Source organism: Fistularia commersonii, chromosome 8 (genome assembly GCF_037954325.1).
Source record: "Fistularia commersonii isolate RoL2024-O1a breed Wild chromosome 8, RoL_Fcom_v1.0, whole genome shotgun sequence".
NCBI lineage: Eukaryota > Metazoa > Chordata > Actinopteri > Syngnathiformes > Fistulariidae > Fistularia > Fistularia commersonii.
The window spans coordinates 15,090,795-15,110,529 of NC_141291.1; the positions used below are offsets into that span (position 1 = coordinate 15,090,795).

General features: G+C 39.9%; 1 protein-coding gene across 7 annotated transcripts in view; it reads right to left on the reverse strand.

Moving 5' to 3' along the window:
• Positions 1-591: 591 nt before the first annotated feature.
• relch (RAB11 binding and LisH domain, coiled-coil and HEAT repeat containing) overlaps positions 592-19,735 on the reverse strand; it is a 32,919-nt gene continuing 13,775 nt past the window's right edge. For 2 of the 7 annotated variants that reach the window (XM_086151368.1, XM_086151363.1), the window contains 22 exons: positions 18,893-18,968; positions 18,714-18,809; positions 17,803-17,826; positions 14,949-15,061; positions 14,717-14,807; positions 14,151-14,222; positions 13,924-14,064; positions 13,546-13,710; positions 13,296-13,443; positions 13,004-13,160; positions 11,761-11,884; positions 11,363-11,411; positions 10,591-10,670; positions 10,067-10,173; positions 9,774-9,873; positions 8,291-8,373; positions 6,366-6,429; positions 5,773-5,911; positions 5,528-5,644; positions 4,109-4,197; positions 3,128-3,198; positions 592-1,888 (listed from right to left, as the gene is read on the reverse strand). In XM_086151368.1, the coding sequence (XP_086007494.1) occupies positions 1,768-1,888; positions 3,128-3,198; positions 4,109-4,197; positions 5,528-5,644; positions 5,773-5,911; positions 6,366-6,429; positions 8,291-8,373; positions 9,774-9,873; positions 10,067-10,173; positions 10,591-10,670; positions 11,363-11,411; positions 11,761-11,884; positions 13,004-13,160; positions 13,296-13,443; positions 13,546-13,710; positions 13,924-14,064; positions 14,151-14,222; positions 14,717-14,807; positions 14,949-15,061; positions 17,803-17,826; positions 18,714-18,809; positions 18,893-18,968 (2,227 nt within the window). In that variant the 3' untranslated portion in view covers positions 592-1,767. Of the gene's footprint in view, positions 1,889-3,127; positions 3,199-4,108; positions 4,198-5,527; positions 5,645-5,772; positions 5,912-6,365; positions 6,430-7,492; positions 7,576-8,290; positions 8,374-9,773; positions 9,874-10,066; positions 10,174-10,590; positions 10,671-11,362; positions 11,412-11,760; positions 11,885-13,003; positions 13,161-13,295; positions 13,444-13,545; positions 13,711-13,923; positions 14,065-14,150; positions 14,223-14,716; positions 14,808-14,948; positions 15,062-17,802; positions 17,827-18,713; positions 18,810-18,892; positions 18,969-19,735 lie in introns of those variants that run through there. The other 5 variants (XM_086151365.1, XM_086151370.1, XM_086151364.1 and 2 more) reach the window with 4 other exon arrangements.

The window sequence follows — 19,735 nt, forward strand, 5'->3', positions numbered from 1 at the left end:
GCACGAGTTACTATGGAATGAGGGCACATGCAAATAAAACAATGCCCCCCTCCGTCACCACCACCCCCATCCCTTTCAATGAATGCCAGCTGTTTGTCCACCTGCAGAATTATCAGTGACAATGCTTAAATATCATTGTGAATATGCAAATGCTGGTCTTTAAGAATGGCGTGATACCTGATGTTCAAACACCAAATGAGTACAACTCTACAGGCCATCATGTCTTAGAAGTATATTTTCAGCTAAGTTATGCCGCAATGTCATCACCTGTCCATCAGAATTTCTTATGAGATTCAAGTTTAAGATTCAATTTCCCCAAAATACTTGTATTTGTACAATTGCATAATGTAAATTGTTTTTTGCATTTAGTTGGGAATGCCCCAAAGAGTGGACTTTGGTTTGTTGCACTCAGAAAATAGATATCAAAGGGAAGGGAGAGTCCAAGTGTTGGCCTGTGAAATTACTTTGTTTTATTGCCTTTAGCACCTGCTGACACTTTGAGCTGTGAAACATGACACTGGAGACCTACCGGTATTCCTCGGGCTCTGATTATTCAATGAGGATTCCAGAGGAGAAAATATAAGTACACAATTGATCTCAATCTTTTATTTCACCATCACACCAATTTTAAATATACATGAGTTCCATCCTCCTCTGTTCAGTGTATGATAAAGTTATTTTTTAGGTTTCTCTTAGAGCAAAACCAAACGACAAAACAAAAGGAACCGAATACCAAGTTTAGACCCAAGAAAAAAACAAAAAAACACTGCAACACAGAGACAATTTGGAACGGACAGAGAGGGAATTATGATCAGTGTTTCTCTTCAATGTCACGTTACAAAAATGGGCAACAAAAATTCAACAGTAGTGATAATATTCAAAACATAATCTGGACAAAAATATACAGAAAGAAAATAATTAAGTGAAGTGCAAATCTTTGGAAGTTGGAATAAAGTACGTTCTTCATTAAGACATAAATAAGTTATAAAATAGAAGCCATCAAGACAGAGACCAAACAGACCTTGAGGAAATAAAGGCAAGACAACTGTATAATAACTTCAAGTAGGCAATATTCTGAGCCATATAGACACATTATACAGAGGCATTTGGAGAGTCATTTGCGGTTCACACCTTCAGAATTATTTCGGTTTCACGTGCATACTGATGCATACGGTCCACAAACCTTTAGCTCCAAAATGGTAGCCGCTAACAATCCAAGAACAAAATATGACAATATGACAGGCTGTGCTCAAAGTTGTTTTTAGGAGACGGGTGAGACTCTGCTGAAACAAGAAGTTCTGTGATGAAAATTAAAAACAAATTCTGTCCAGAAATATCCAGGAAAAGAAGTCCCTTGTTATTAACTTTGGGTGAGCCACAATACTGTTCAGTTCCATCCTCTCTCTCTCTCGCTCTTTCTCTTTCTCCCTCTCCCTCCCCTTCCTAGTTTCTGACATCAACATATGAACAACACTGACTCATAAAAGCAAATAAACAGTATTGGATGATGATGCTTTCATCATAATTAAGCATTAAAGAGGATATGAGCGGAGAGGAAACCGACAGCTTTCACTGCAAAATAAAACCGGACATTGATGCTCATCAAGCAGGTCCTCCTGCTCCACCGGGTATTTTAAATTAAGTCACTGTCAGGAAACTGTCTGTTTGAAATCAATCTACCAGGAGCAGAACCAACACATTTTCCTTTAAAATGAAATGGTTCCAAAGACTTGCCAGCTACTTCAGGCTCAGTCACCAGGGTTGCTATCACTTCTTTCTCTGGAAGACGTTAGCCAGCATGGCACCCGAAGTGGTCAGCTGACCCATCTTGCTCAGGAATTTGGTCTTGGCATCTTCACCCACCAAGCTGGAGGCAATGGACATGGATCTATGAAAATATCAGTGCCACATTTTCATTTAATCTATATTGCAGCGAAAAGGGGGTGCAAAATTCTGAAAAACACTAGTAAGGTAATCAACCATTGCGTGTGATGATGACGATGATGACGATTTCACAGTTTAAGAAACAGAATAAAATAAGCTTTTTGGGATACAAGTTTTATTCTATATTAGATTTAGGTATTTTAGTAACTTAAGTAAGAATGACTGAACAAGACCAGTTGATAGCAACGGCGGAATTTTGATGCACTATTGTATAACAGCAATTTCAAATTTTGTTAAATTATTTATTCCTCAGGATAGTCGAAAACCAAGACTACTGTATTGTTAATACACCCAACAACCCCCGCTTCTTATCTTATTTGCTGAAGAACTCCTGATAGTATTTGCAGTGTGAGAGGAGAAAAGCAGTTTGCCAGTTTTGCCCCTCCTCATTTCACAATGCAACGGCTTTCTGAGTTCCTCTTTTGACTTTGTAGGAATTCTGAATGGAGCAGGCATCAGTACTGCTGCTTTATTGCTTAATGCGAGGACAAAAAACAAATATCGTCACTGACAGAAAAAAAAAAAACGAGATTTAGTTGGTTAAGCGGTCAACTTCATTTTTGCCTCCACAATAATTCCTCCAAATTGAGGAAAACTTTGGACTTTTCACTATAAAAACACAAGAAGGAATGTAACACAACTTCAAAAACCTCTTTTTGAAATCTAATCTGTTCGTATAAAGAAGCCTTAGAACAGTGACAAAAGAATATCTATGTTTGTCAAAATCTCTTAAAGTTTATGTGTTTAAATTACAGATCCAAGTGAGAGATGCTGCTGACAGACTTGCCAGACCAGATTAAAGAAAGAGAAAATTTTTCGGCACTGACACAAATATTTTGACCTCAAGAGTCACGGGGTATAGGGTTTTGGGAATGGCAACCAGCTACAAACACCTATTTTTAATGTATTAAACACGTTCAAAGAATAGGGGAAATATCACGTCTCATTTTTGTGCTGTTTCTGTGAGCAAACCGCCATAAGGAGTGGGGAGTATACCTATTTATAGGCGTAGTAACCATCTGCTTACACTGGAACTTCCTCCCTATAGGTCTACCATCTTCTTGACAACTATTTAAAAACCATTGCTTGCTACTACACTGTCTCTCATTTATTTAAGAAAATACTCTGTGCTTCATTAAAGATGACGTGACGATGCGAATGGGGGATGTGCGCCTGCTCTTACCCTTGTGCGTCTGCCATGCCCCTGTTTTCCACCTTAATCTCACACTCTTTGATCATGGAGCTCAGAATCACCTGCGAAAGATGTGAGAGATGTTTCCTGAAAATATCACTAGTGAAAATATCACCTGTGCAAAGATGTCAAAATGCAATGATGTTTGTATAAAACTGTAATGAACTAAAACAAAAAGAAAAGTCAATGCTTGGGATGACTTATTGTAGGCAGGCTCCTGTAGAAGACTATCCGGTCGGCTAAGTTTGGAAACAAACTACTAGTCTACAATTGGGTTTGTAGACATCAATAAACAAAGTAAATGAAAAATAAGCTAACTGTTAGTCACCTTGGGGGAAAATACTCACATGAAATAGACTATGAGACACAAATAAAGGTGTATGTGTAAGTTTCCCTGAAAGGAGGTTAAAAGTCAGACTTTGTCATCACGTCATTGCTGGGAGCTGTTACACTACATGAGTGAAGTTGCCCAATTCTGATGTTTTCTATGCATCCTAAAATGCCTACAAGAAAAAGTAAATAAAAGGCCATTGAATACATATTATCATCCTAATTTGCATGTGGAAATAAATCAACAAGACTCATACGATATTTTCTATTACTGTGACCCCCAGGCCAAAAAAATGTGATGACTCTCCTTTTTAATGGGTACAATCAGTTTTCTTTGCTGCTGAAGAAAAGGACAAGGCTCTAAGGATACTTTGGTGGACAACAGCTTGCAAATTTTTCACTTCTGTTGTCATCGTCTACCGAAAATCATCCTGACCAAGTGATAACAAATGTCTCACTTCCTATTCTGCATTGGTGGCTATACCTTTGTGTATTTTCATCTTTGCATGTAAAAATGTGAATAAAACTCATCTCTTACAATCAATTAAAGCAGTCACTATAAAAAAAACAACAAAATAAATAATAGAACACAAACAAAAAAAATAATAATAAAAAAACAAAGTATCATGTATGCCAGCTGACCTCATGCTCAGGAGAGAGTTGCTCCATGTCTGCCCGGAGACACCTGAGGCCTGGAAGGAAGTGGTTAACCATCACCTCCTCAGAAATGACTGCGCAGGATGTTAAGAAAAACTGGCACAGCTTGAAAATTAAGCACCAGGAATGAATAAATGACATTTTTCCATACAGATGGACAGGCCTAATGCACCCCTTTAAAGATTACTATGCATGCCACCCCCTACCTCCAAGACATTAGAATACTTACAAAATGAAATTCCGGTGTTCTTCAAGGTTAAACAGTGAGGAAACCACAGGACAATTCAAAATTATTAAATCTGTCAGCAACCATAAAAACAAGTTATTTCCAAATTCTTTCCTCTTGATTGAATTAAGTCAGCATGCTGCTATGTGGCCAGCTCCACCCTTATGCTGAAGTTGGTTGACCCAAAGGTTCCAGAACAACTCGGTTTCAACCAAGACTGCATGAGTTCTGCCACCTGTCATTGCCACTGTAGCCATATGGGACATTGACCAAGGAAACTTATATTTTTAGAGAAGTGGATGTACAATTTATGGGTATGTTGTACTACTTACAAGACAAGAATTGCAGTGGGAGGTAAATCCTCTGAGTTCATGGCTATATGTTCTGGAGGAGACTCCAGCAGTGTGAAATCATAGCCTAACAAAGATCCACAGGAATGAACCTCAGACCAGCTGTTCTCTATGTCTACGTCTGTGTGTGTGTGTGTGTGTGTGTGTGTGTGTGTTGTAAATTGGAGGGATGGGGCTGCCAGGGGAGAGACAGGAAAGTGTGAAAAAGAAGCCAAAGAAGCAAGAAGAATCAGAGAAGAGAGGGATGGCATAGACCCAGAGGAGAAGGAGAGCAAATGTGAGACCTATTCTGGGAAGTGTAACCGAGGATTGAAGCTGATCCTTAGTTTCTTTTCTCCTCCCTCTGTCACACTCTCACTCTTTCTCTCGCTCTCTCTCCCAACCTTTCCTTTGCCTAACCAACCCTGTAATTATCTCGAGCCCTGAAATGAAGGCAGCTTATTTTCCCCTTTCTCGTCCTGCCAAATGATAGACAAACTGTGCCAACACACACATGCACACACTCAACCACACACTCAAGCACTGAAGACACAGTGATACATAAAGACACAGGCATGACCAGAGGTCCATCTGACCAGTCCAACTACAGTTTTAAGAGTTATTCAAAATGCCACTGACTCACACTTGGGACAACTCACTCTGAACTTTTAGCCAACTTTGACATAGACTTATGGTAAATACACGTGTTCAACATCTCTAGGATTTCTTATAAGAGTACTAAATTGCTACATGCAATTTATGGGAGGTTTCAGACACTTTTAAACAGTTTTGGAAATAATGTAAATTCTAATTCCAGCAGACCACTTCATGTGAGCTATAAAAAGATACAGCAGCAGGAGAGGGCACTGTATGCCTCAAACAGCTGAGTGGCAATGTCGATCCTTTTGCTCTCCACCACCTGACTGTTGTTAGCGAGAGCTAGCTTGTGAAGGTGTGGCAGTACAACTACAGAAATGAAAACAGATAAGAGAATAACTTGCATCATTAGACTTTTGGTGGGAGGACATGGGAAGCTTGAAGACATGGCATCAGATTGGGGGTTATTTTGAAGAATGTATTTGCTTAATACATACATTCATCTCTAAAGCGAGGCTCTGCGTTGGGCCCGACCCTCCCAAATGTCCTGATGATCTCTATGTGCAAAGAGTGTTGATCTTGATACTGTGGGTCTTCCAGGAATGATGCCAGTTGCATTTTGACTCGCTCAAGTAGCTACAGACATAAAAACACTTGCATCAGGGGATTTAAATAGTTAACAGTTTTCTTACACTGATTCTTCATAAATGGACATAACATTTTGGTATCACAACATACTTCACTTCATTTAGTATATGATGATTTTGTCCCATATATAAAGAATGTTTTTCATCATCTGGTGATAGCAAAGAGCCAACAGCACCAATGGGTTTAAACACAATATGGAGACAGTAAATGCTGACCTTAATGTGGACAGGTACTAAAAGTCGTCAATAGTCTAAACTACGAAAATCTGTAGTTTAATGTGTACTATTATAAATACTACTTTTTTTTTAGGTTCTTCTGATTTCAAATAGTTTGGAGAGATTAAAAATGCATGACAAACTAAAGCTCATAGGAAGTTCATGTAGTTTCTAAATTTGTTCATATAAACAGTAGTCTTGAGTGATTGACACTTTTCTGCCCCTACCTCTTTTTGTGTCACAGTCTCCATGATGGTTCCAAAGGCAGGGATAGTGGATATCCTCACAGAACTGAAAACAGCAGGAGAGCAACATACTGGTTTGATTATTCAAATGTTGTATTCAGTAAGTTGTGTGGTTCATTTTGGAAACGTGCAAGAATTTTCATTGCCAGACTAAGTTTACCATTTTTAGATCATGTTATAACTAACTCATAACAGCTAAGGTGGCCTTATGGTGACACACTATCTAATATATAATATTGTCGGACAGTTTTCGGATCAAAAGTCTGAAACTAGTCATGTTCACTTGTGATTTTTGTATCAAAATACTGATGTACTACGGCAATATTGATTGCCAATTATACCAAATTCATGGACAAAAAGTATTGACAATAATCAGTGACTGAAATGATCAGTAGAAGGCAAGGTTAGTGGGCAATGTTAGATAATGTTTCCACTGGCACAACGGTAAAAGAAAGACCATAAAAAATGGTCTATCTTTGGATTTGAAGATCAAAACCAGTTTGTCTACAGAAAGACATGTTCTTTTAATAGCATCTTTATTCTGATCACCATATTTCAAAAAGGTAAAAATAACATAAAATCATCTTTCAGTATATATGTATATATACCCCCCCATCTACCCCCACACACACAGGTAAGCGTTAGCCCATTTGTATGTATGTGTCGATGCAGAGAATGATATGATGAAAAGGGCTGCATTCTGACAGTGGTAATATTTTTCCCTGAATATTCTCTAAAAACAAAAACAAACTGACAAAAAAACATCCACAGGCTGAACCCCATGTGAGGTCTCATCTTTGAATAACTTAAGTCATGGTTAGACTGCCCCCTGTTCATTTGAAAAGGACAAGCATTTCTCATCCAATGTAAACTGTCATCACTGTAGCTCTGTGACTTCTAATCACAGGATTTAGAGGACAGGATGTTGGAGGAGACACAAAAGATGCCAGACTCTTCCACTTAATTTTTATGGCTGGTTAAGGCAGATGCCTTGTCAGCATAGTTATTGGAGCTTGGGAGAGTGTTCTAGGAACATGCTGTGAGACACTGAAAGGATGCTGCCCACAAAATGACAATGTTTAAAGAAAGTTACTTTTGTGTTGACTCACAATTCAGGCCCACTGCACAGAGTTATTAGGGCCGGAGCCGCCCGGCGATCTACTAATGCTTCACTCATGCCTCGGAGAACCAACTGCAAACCCACCACACAGCAGGATGAGAAAGGGAGAGGCAGGGAGGGAGAAGGTAGCAACAGAAAGAGAAGAAATGAGGCAGGCAGAAGAGAGAGGAGAGGTGACAGAAAGATGTGTTGACAGTGGAGATGATATAGAAAAGAAAGAAAGAAGAACGAAAATAGAAAGACAGCAAAACAGAGAAAGTTGAGGTGAAAACCAACTGCTTTTTGGGGGTTTGGCCTGGAGGAGGGGCCCTGCCTCTATGGATCAGAGTAGGAGGGAAGAGGAGGAGGGGGAGGGGTCACAGATGAGCATGCTGGAATTGTGCTATTGCGGCATGCGGGTGACATGCAAACAAATCTGGCATTGGATAACATGACTGAGTAGCGGTCAGTGCTGATGAGACTTAGAAAGCTGCCATGGATTAATGTTGCAGAGTGATAATACAAACATGCTCAGTGTTAGTGTTAACAGTGGTCACAGTGATGCCAGGTCTAATCCTGTATAGGAGCAACTCCATACAACCACTGAAAACTAAACCCTATGGTTAAGAGCAGGAAATCAAATTGGAAAATTAAAAGAAGGCATCAAAGAATTCTGAATGGCGGTGTGGACGTAGTTCTGCTCTGTGCTAAATATGCTCCTGGCAGGCACAGACTTGTTTTCAGTGTGACAGCTCTCAGGCAGCAGCGAGAAGGGGGGAGAGAGACGCGTTGTTGTTGTTGCACTTACATTTCAGGGTCGGAGGATAGTGTGATGAGAGCCGGCACCACTCTTTGAGCTACCAGCGTCTCATTCACCCCCTTCACCAGCAGCTGATCGGTTTGGACATAGCCAGCCGTGATGTCACAGAGGTGGGCAGGGCATTGGGAAAGAGCGAGCAACACCGCCAATAGAGAGAGAAAAAAAAAGGCAAACAGAAAAGGGAGGGGAAAAGATGAACAAACACAAAAAGATTGGAAAGAAGTGATATACAATGACAAGAACCATAGCTGCAAGGCACGGAATGGCACTGTATGTATCAAGCAAGTGTTTGCACACACATTCGCACGCACATACACACATGGAGACACAGTCATGCATACACCGCTATGAAGGGGAAAGGAAGCTACTGAAGCTAAACTGTATAAATATAACTACAACTACAGTAAGGTGAGCTTAAGACTGTGGATTCTTCCCAGACTCCAGGTCAGACTAACCTTAACCAAGTATAAAGCAATTAAGTTGCTGTTAAAGCTAATCTGATTCAGGATCTGTGGCAGAGGACCACACTTCAGTCATATTTGGTTTGGACAATGGTGCAAAAATAAATGTCATGGAATGGTGACAATGGGGTGTGCGAGGAAAGGGCAGGTACATCACAATAAAGGCAAAGGGGGGACGTGAATATATTCCACCACTCCTCCTCCCACGGTTTCAGGTCAACATAAGAGCAGTTGCTCATCTAAAAATATATCCCCATTCCATACATTGGACATTAACATGTGCACTGATCTCAATGGACACGTGCTGTAGATTGGATTGTTTAGACAGACACTTCTAGGCACTGAGTCCCACTTGAACTACAGTGAAGAAAAAGGGGAAATACCCCCCCCCAAAAAAAAAATAAATTGCTGGATTACATTACCTGAGTGACCTGAAAAACTGAAGACACATCAAAAATATTTAAGAGAAACATCTCTGAAAGGAAACAAATGGCTGAACTTGTGACAGCAGGTTGCTGAAGTTAATCCAGGTCAATAATGTAGGGCATTTAGTAATGCAGTCACATTTGAGACCAGTGCACATTAAAATGTCTGACATTAGCTGTAGGAAAAGTGTGACCATACAGGTGGACTGGGCACTGACAGTGACGTAGGAGTAAAAGGGATCTTTCATCACAGCTGGGAAACAGTACACCCCTTAAACAGTAAATGCATATTAAACGGCAGCAACAGCAAGCAGAGCTGGCACACAGAGAGCGAAAGGGTTAACAGTTAGGCATATATAAAAACAGACTCATGGTTAGGTTATTATTAAGCCATCAAAACAATTACATGTAACAGGTATAAATTATGATATCTAGTTTAGACTATATCATTTAACCAATGTTTTTAGATCTATAGAAAAGTTTAAAAACAAATAATATCAAATATTGTAGGTGGCATGCAAATTAATAAATTAACATTTGTGATCATTGCCGATAATATAATTTTTTTTTTTCCCTTTTATGTACCTCAAACATCCGTGCTGCGGTACAGCGGACCAGTGCTGAGGTATGTACCACACCATACCAAAGGACAGTCAGCAGCAATTCATGGTACACTGGGTTAGCACTAAGAAGAGAGCAAAAGTCAGTCTTTAGATCCATTGAGAGGAGGCCTGATTCTGTTCCTGTGTGATTACAATTTCTGATGAGGATGAAAGAGGCACTCTAAAAGGAGGTACAAAAATCAGGTTCTGTGATAAGCTACAATGGACAGAGGTTATCTTGCTGTGGGTGTAGATTTTTTGGAGTGTGAATCTCACCCCAGCTCAACAAAAGAGGCCTTCAGGCTGTCAAGAGGTGCATGGGACAGTGACAATGTTGTCATAACGTCCTCCAAGAAACACACTAACAACTTGCGATCTTCTTCCTTCAAAAACATGACAGGATGTCACGTATATCACATCAACAATGATGGAAATAGACAGTTACAATTTCAAAAATGCACATGTCTTATAATGAAATGCAGTTTGTGTTTGAGAAAACATCTTTTATCAATAAAAAAATAGAGTACTTCTCCAATCCTTCTCCAATTACAAATACCATATAGTTCATACTTTACAAACTGTAACACACACGAGGAAAACCAGTGACTTTTAAACTGCTTTAAGTAATACAGTAATACCAGCAACACAGAGGAAAATCCTAAAATGAATCTGACATGACATGACAGATTTATCTAAGAGGACACTAAAAATGAACCCAGAGGTTAGAACCTTGTGATAAATCATCTGTGATTGCTATTTTCATGGGAGCCTCTATGTACAGAAAACAGACAATAAATTACCTGGTTATAACATGTCAGCACTCCAGTGGCGTAGATAGGGACTGTGGCTTTGGTAAGAATACCATTCCCTGCTGAAGCATCTGATGAAAAAACAAAGCCACATTGAAACGATTACCATTTCAAAAGTAGTTTTTGAAATCTTTTTTGTGCATATGTTGGGTTACATTCTAGAGTGGAAGTAATAATATAAATATGACTCCTTGATGGACTTTTTTTCGTGAGTGTTTTTATCATTACAGTAAAAAAAAGTTGAAAAAAATAATCATAGGATTCGAAGCATATAACAAATAATTCAATAATTTAATTTAATCTGGGAGCATTTAAATTAACTTTCAATAGTCCATGACAATGCTTGAAATTATTGAATGTTTTACACCTTTTATATTATGCAATGCTTTTGATGCCATGACTATTTACGGCAATGTATTTACAGCACATAAAATGATGTGTGGTTTTTAAAAAAATGTATACTGACAGTGAGTCTTGCAATGTAAGTCCAAGATAACCCAAACGCAGACTGGGCCTCAAAACAAAACTCATTTCACATTTCATAAACTGCCACAATACTAGAGATAATTCACTTGGCAGCCCGCTGAAACCAAGCATTTCTTGAGACATGTCCGGAAGGAAAGATAGAAGGGAAAAAAAGGGGGCTGCAACAATCCATGACTGAAACCGAATAGCTTCTGTCTTCAACTAAATTTCACCACAATCTCTTTGAGAGCTGAGAAAAACCATGTACATGTGTTAGTGGAAGTTGATCTGCACTCACCAACATTCTCTTCTGATAGTCTTAGAATCTCCTGGAATTGTGGCTTAACCTGAAAAAGGTCATGAGGTTAAGCTAAAAATCAGATTGGTTTTCACACACACGACATCTATTGTAATTATTTATCCACATTATCTTATCTACATAAAATCAAGCCATCAAAAGTAGTCTTCTACTATGTGTTAGTACTGGAATTTGCTGAATAAAACAAGAGAAGGTGTGGGATTTTTATATATTTTTTTCTTACTGTATATTGAATGTAAGTACTTGATATAAAGAAGTACCTTATTAGCTATGTCTAAACTTGCTCCAATCACAATTTCAAGACTTTTATTGGAGAGTGGGAGCAACAGTTCAAATGTTTTTGTGCTTTGTGATAGTGAAAGATTATATCAGTTTACCTTAGTGTTTGTGAAGATTTTACCAAATGTGCGACAAAACCTCCAAAAGAAGCGGGAAAACTCATGGACGCAGGTGGATGAAGCAACATTGATGCGTCCTACAATCTCAATGAGCTGGGGGAGACTGGAGACAAAGTACATGAAAAGAATCAGCGATTGCCAGTATGTCCATTTCTGGCTTATTTTGATTTGGGTCGGACAAGTCTCGCATATGAATTCTAAACAAACCCCAAATTTGTGTTATGCCTTATGTACCAGGCAACTCACACATCTAAAGGGAAACACAGAAGTGTAGCAATAAAATGCAGAGTTCAATTTCAAGTGGAATATATTGAAATTAAGTAGTAGGGATAGAACTATTCAACTTTGTTGAACCTGGGATTTTGCATCAGTGAGCTGGCCAGGGAGTGGTAAAGCTCCAGATCATTGTATAGCTTCACTGTGATCTGGGCAATGCTGCCAGTTCTCTATGTTGGATCCTTGAGCTGCTTGGGCAACAACTCCTTCATCTCACTAGACAATCCTTAACACATGCTTCTGAAGATTTTTAGGGGAGATATTGAAGCTGCCAGAGCAGAGATATTGTTGTATTTTGACATGATTATTGATCATTAAACTAGTTTATATGTGGGGCTGCACGGTGGGGCAGTGGTTAACGCTTTGAAGGACCTTGGTTCGATTCTAACGGGGGACCTCTCGGTGTGGCATTTGCATGTTCTCCCCGTGTCTGCGTGGGTTTCCTCCCACAGTCCAATATTTGAAAAATTGGGAAAATCGCCAAAGTGTGCGAATGAGAGAGTGCATGTTTGTCTGTCTGTTTGTTGCCCTCCCTCTCGCCCGATGGCAGCTGGGATAGAATCCAGCATCCCTCGCGACCTTGAGTAGGATAAGCCGTAGACAATTGATGGATGGATGGTTTAAATTAAATAGTGCACCCGGGGTCAGGTCACTTAAACATCTAACAAACCAATCATACACTAAGTTATTCCATTTCTGCACCCCACAGTATAATTAATATTAGTAGTCAGAGAATAATAATAATAATATTAATAATTATAATGATAATAATTGCAGCTAGAAAGATAGAATGATGTGATGCTTTACAATTTAAAAAAAAAACTGTTTAGTACGGTTTTAAAGCGAGCAAAAGTTGTATTGAAAAACAGCATGCAATCCAAAGATAAAGAAGTCTCTAAGTATCTACACATGTGTGCATGAATGTTTGTGTGTTCAGAGCTCTCACAGTTGGTTAACCACCCATAGCAAACTTTCCCAGCCAGTAGTTCCTTCATGCTCAAGCTGGTGGTCATAGAGTTGTAGCAAGGCACTAAGCATTTCCCTGCTGCCTATGATGGTTGAAACATCCTGAAGGGGAGAAGCTGGCCTTGGGAACCGTGTTACTGCATGGAAAAAAGACACGGGAACTGTACTAGTTGAAAACAGTCAATCAAATTAAGAAAAAAAAAAACAACTTGTGAACATATGCTAAGAATGCCACCATCTGAGGCAGTTCCCTTCCATATGTGTTGTTTTACCCTCTATTGCAGGCATGTCTCCATGGAGTTTAGCTTGGCTGGTGAAGGGTGCATTCTGCAACACCACAGCAAACAGTGGCGGAATAAGAGACTGCAGGGCTGACAGGAACACGTGAAGCTTGTGTTCATCTAGACCGTGCTCTCCTTGCTGTAGGGTATGCATAAGGATAGAACAAGCAATGATGAGAGTTGAATGATGATTTTGAAATTGACTGGTACATGTCAGAATAGGTTGCCTCATCAAACTTACCATAAGTAGCTTCTCTATTCGTGCCAAGAGAGAAGGGATGAGTGCAGTTTGTAGGGTGCCTAGTTCTGTTGTCCAGGCAGCAAAGGCAGGAATAAAGACCTGGTGGACTGCACTGACCACCCGCTCTGAGGGGTCCCCAAGTGACAGGAGCATCAGCTCAAAACCCTGACAAACATGCAGATATAAACAGATTCTGATGACAAGCTAGTAATTAAGAAGTTGAAATGTGGCAGCCCAATTACTTTTCAGATGATGTACGTTTGAAGTAAGATGAATTATGAGAACAACACATTATCTTACACATTAAATTACTACAAGAAAAGGAAAATAATTCTCATCTGGTTTTGCCAAATTTTCTCCTAAAATATATATACAGACCTGGGAGTATTTGTCTGGGTCATCAATATAACCCATGATTATACCAAGACTCTTGACCACAGCTTCTCTGACCATGTCAGCCTTATCCTCAGCAAGCATCTGCTGTAACATGGACAACACTAGCGAACTACGAATCTCTTTCTGCAAGGACACAATGGTAGACACATTCATATTTATTTTATCAACATATTCTCAAACTGCCCCATGTGTGAACAACAATTTCTTACAGGCAGATACGGCGCTAAGGCTCCACAGGACTCCGCCACCAATAGTCTTCTCTCTGGATATTTGTGGTTAATCTGCAGAGGAAAAGAACAAAAATTTTACAGAAGTTGAGCGAAGCAGACGGGAGGGCAGCCACCATGGAATGGAAACAACTCAAATATCATCAACATGCTGACCCTGTGGAAACCACTATTTGTCTTTCTGGGGAGATTCTCAGCCTCCAAACTGCTGGCAGCTGTTGTCACCATGGCAGCCAATTTTATTTATCATAAAACTGTTGCATAAGGGGACACAGGTGGCAAGGAAAACAATCCCTCACCCCATGTAACTCAGAGATGCCATGGAAGTAGTAGCAGCCACTTTAAGATCCAGGGCCTGCAGTTATAAAAACACTGATGTTCCAAAAGTAAGATAATAATGAGTTTATAATACCATGCTGTATTAAGATGCACAGGAATTTGGTCAAGTCTTAGTTTCTATGAACGAGAAGGCAAGTAAGAGGCCCTCTTTGTGTTAGCAATGCAGCAACACTCAACATCTCAAGCCACCTGTTGTTGATGTACTTTACCTGTTCCCAGCACTGAGGAAGAAGTTCAGCCTCAACACGTGTGGGACCCACATGCCTTGCAAATGCAACACACCCTGTCAGAATCATTTGTCTACAGAAACACAAACATGGGGTGACACAGTTGATTAACTGTATTGCTTCCGTTGGGAAAAAAAAATCCATGAAAAGACCATTTACAGACCAAATATAGATGTATCTTGGCCTGTAAATCTTAATTTGCAGACATACACACCTCTGCTCATCATCTGGTCTCTTGATTAGGTTAAAGAGGATATGAAGGAGTTGGTCTCTTTCTTTAGGCTGTGGGTGAAGGCAGGCTGTACAAAGGATGAGAGGAATCAGCTCCTAAGTAAAGGGGGGGAAAGCAAGACAGAGAGATGGAATCAATTCAAATATTACTAATCCTAAGTGAGACTGCGGTTAGGATTACACAACAAAAGGTCAATAGTAGTCAAGCAGGTCTAAGGTCTTAGGAGTAAAGGCAATAGGGAGCAGGGATTTCACTTTGAGGAGAGAGAAAATGGGAAAACACAGTAGGTCACCACGAAAAGGAACAGGAGACCAAGGAAACAACCTTACCTGAAATACCTTACTGGTGTTATCCCTTGACTCAACTGTTTCAAGTCACACACATAAAATCAGAGCTATATACTGGGCATGCACACACCCAAACACCAGGGGAACCATGTACATGTACGCAAACTGACAGTCACACATAACAAACAAACACACACAAACACACACACACACACGCTCGCAGGCCCCCGCGCACGCGCACACCTCTTGCAAAAGTGGCCTTACAAAAGCAGCTCTATCCGAGAGTTCAGACAAAGTTCATGGACCTTCCAGCCTGAGGAAAAAGCTCAGCTGCCTTTGAAACAGGGCTTCCATGACCATACTGTGGTCAGTCCTACATTCCCGCCACACACACCCAAATTAAAGAGTGCACACAGTTAAAAATATGTATTTTTTCTTTTTCAAATTGTATTTTTTCCAGGAAGACATGATATTTTACTGCCAAGTGCTGGAAGAATAAGCTAAACCCCAACATTGAATGGGCCTGACAGACAGACTTGGTTAAAGATAGGCTGGAATGAGTCACTGGCCCAACCCTTCAAAAAAGTGCCATATTGGTTAGCTTCTAAAAAGAATCCGAAGATCATTTAAAATGTGTTTAAATGTCAAATGAAATGTGGGTTCAATTGGTTCAAACATTATAATGGTGCAAAACCTTTCAAATCACACGACGTGCATGAGTTTTGCACTATGTATTCACAAGAGATGTGTTTTAGAGAGATGAATGCACAGGCCTGATAAACTACTAGTTCATTACTGGTACACCTAAATAGCCAGACCCCGTATTGATTGGGTGCTCTTCCTGCATGAACTTCTGTCAAACTGATGTGAAGACTCCTTCAGGAGACTATATACCTTGCCAGGGAAGGTAAACACCGTGGACAGGTGGGGTAGATGGGATGACGCCTGAACCAAGAGACCAAGGCGCATGATAAATAGTTCTGGTATTTTTCTACAAGGACCAGTACATAAAAAGCCTGTATCCAACATTGCCACCTCCCAACCCTGGGCAAGTGTAAGTATAATGCCACATCATGAATATTAGATAACTGATTAACTGTTACACTGTTCCATGGAGAAACACAATTTGGGCTAACTGTTGTTGATAAGGATGGAAGAGTTTTGCTTTTTTCTTTTCTGGATTAGAAAAGGGGACTATCATGGGGAATATAGGATTATCATTGCTTATATTTATTTCCCTCATCACGGTTTGAAAAGCACATACATTTGTAATTCCTCTTGTATTGGTAGAAATTCAGGTTTTTCAGAATACACAAATGTGTATAATACTTTGTTTTTTTTTTCTAAGATTGACGAATTGATGAAAATATTAAAATTTAACAAAGCTAAAAGACTGCACTTTATAATGAACTACTCTCAGGATAAGGATAATTGGGGGACACACACAACACAATTGTTGTCTAATGATTCACAAAGTTTCTGATAGCGTAGCCAGGTGGTATTTCACGGTTTCAAAAACCTTTTGTTCTTGAGTGTACTCATAATCAAACAGAAGGCGTGTCTCCAGACACTGGCTGAAGAAGTGTTAGGCGTGTGTGTGTATTATGGCTAATGAATCTAACCGACAAAGTACAAAGTCCACTTGTCTCAAACAACTCCCAAGGCCTAAAATGTATGCTGTGTTGTTACTTTCCCTCCATTGTCACCCTTTAGGTTTTTTTCTTTTCTTTTTTTTTTTTGATTTTGCAAAGACCTCAAGTTTTCCATAACTGTTGGTTGATTAAAACAACATTTCTGTGGTGATATGCAAAGCACCCCGACAGGGAACTACTCCAACAAGACTTACCTCTTATCAATTTTCACTGAGTGCCAAATTCAAGTATGCACCATTTACATAGACACGCAAACACAAACTGCATAAGGTATAAAGACGTGGTGAAAGCACCTGTCTAGGTCTTTCTGCATTGCACTTTACAAGAAGTTATAGCACCGCTGAAAAGATGATTAACTTCACCCTTTCAAGGAAGAGCTGAATGACAGAGAGCTACCTGGAGTGTTAAACATTATATGCATACAGTGTTTTGTTATGCTTATTGGAATACAGCCTAAAGCTTCTTATGAAAATGATGAAAATAAAAGGTTAAATTAATCAGATCAAATGCACAGCCAATTAGGCATATATTAGCGCTGTAGTAAATGCAACAAATGAGGACCTAACCAGAAAAGGGTTTTTTGAGGGTACACTGGGTTAAAGAGACCGACATAATCCACCAGAGGCCAAAACTGCATTTCTTAGGTTAATTAATGAAACATACGCCTTAAATTCATTTACATATTTTCTATTACAATTAGTCCCTTTTGAACAGTTCAAACTACACAGAAAGGGCAAACTATAACTCTTTAAGTAAGAATGAGTATGTGAATCACCATCCAAGAAACAGCAGTTTTAGCTATCTGGGGCACTGTTTTTTTTTTTAGTTACTTTTTTTAAAATTCTGGAACGTAGAGCTCATGATACAACCATGCAGATGAGTGTGTGAAAGACTCACCTGGCAAAGATGCGCAACCATTCTCTAGAGGAGAGGCATGCACGAGAGTGAGAGAATGAGTGAGACGAAAAGAGAAGGATAAAAACCAAACCAAAAGGCAAGAGGGCAGCAAATGTGAGTGAGAGACAAAACAGCATAGGTACAAGTGAACAAAAAAGTGAGCACATGAAAGATGATGAATTTTTTTCATCAATAGATGGACACAAATCAGCTGAGCTTTTGCAAGTTGTGGAAATCCATTCCTCCTTCTTTGTGAGTGCTGCACATTTCTTGTAGTGGTCTTACCTAAACATTATTAGGATATTAAAACTAGAGAAATTACCATTAACTAAACCCAACTAAAATACATACTTGTAATTGGGAAAAATTCAAAGCCGCCTTGTGTTGTGTTCGAAGCAGCATTACAGTCAAGCTACATTTTGGGAAGCCCTGTGGCACAAACCAAGAAGAGGGTGGTGTTCCTTCAAAGCAAACAGTTCGAAATCTTCTCAAAACAGCAGATGGTGAAAGGGGTGAACCAGCAACAAAAAAAAAATGTGTTTGAACATGTTTATCTTGTTCAACAAAGCAATTAAACTGAATTCTGATTGAAGCTGTGGCAGCCAGTTTTTGTTATGCATTGAAAATTTGAATTCTGGCAGTACACTCAAACACATTGCAAATCAAATTTCAAACACGATTCACTTTTAGATCATGTGTTTGTTAAAACATCCCAATCAAGTATTAGTATAAATAATAATAAAAACGACAGCTTTACTGTCATGGCACACTTGAGGAGTATTTCCACCCTGCTTGACCTGGCTGCTGTGTGTGTATCTATTGAAGTAGGAGGCGCCGATGATGGTCACAGTAATGAAAGGGCTAACAGAGGGGGTGGGGTGGGGCTGGAAAAGCAGTTGAACAAGTTTTACCTCTCGTTTAGCAAGGAGGACATTCGGGACGATGTGAGGGAGACAGCGGCCCAGCATTAACATCACACTCTCCTCACTATCTGCTATACGGGAAACCTGAAACCAAAATGGGCATTACATTAGCCTGTGTTGTCCCAGTTGCACGGTGTATATGACTGTATCAAAGTATGGGTGCTGACCTCTGCTCCCAAGCGGCTATCTGAACACATTCTGCAGAAAGACAGCAGGGTTTGCTGGAAGGCTGGGGATAACGTCCTAGGACACCACAAATAACAAGTGACTAAAAAACAGTGTCTCCAGCCCACATCATTCAGTTGGAGCTTCAGAGATTTCCTTGACCACTGAATGACAGCGAAATGGGTTAGCCCATCCTGGGAGCTTAGGGTTGCCACTCTCCCATATCAAGGAGGGTGTATTTTAACGAAAAAGACCAGAGCGTCTCTCCATTTGTACTTTTTCTGTCTTTAACAACTAGTAAACTGCAGTTAATCGTAAAAGGGTGGACCTACAGTGTAATTACTGTCTATCATTTTAATCAATCATTATGGTATGGTGGCATTGTGGTTAACACTTCCACCTCACAGCAAGAAGATCCCAGGTTTGCTTCAGACAACAGGCCTGTTGGCAGAGAGTTTCTGTGTTCTCCCCCGTGCCTGCATGATTTTCCTTCAGGTTCTCCAGTTTCGTCTCAAAGTCCCAACATGCAGTAGGTCAACAGGCGAACCTAAATTGCTTGGACGTGTAAATGAGAGTGACTGGCTGCATGTATGTACATGTGGCTCTGTGATCGAGTGGCGACTGCTCCCGGGTGTACCCCCTCTCCTGCCCAACGACAGCTGGGATAGGCTCCACCCACCCCCTGCGCAACCCTGAGTGCAGGAGAAGCAGTATAGATAATGTATGAGTAAATATTATTGTGAATTTTCAACAGCAGCATATGCATTGAGACAGCTATGCAACAACACATTTGTTTCATTAACATGGCAACAGAAAAAAAGACTGAATATTTCTCATATCAGTTT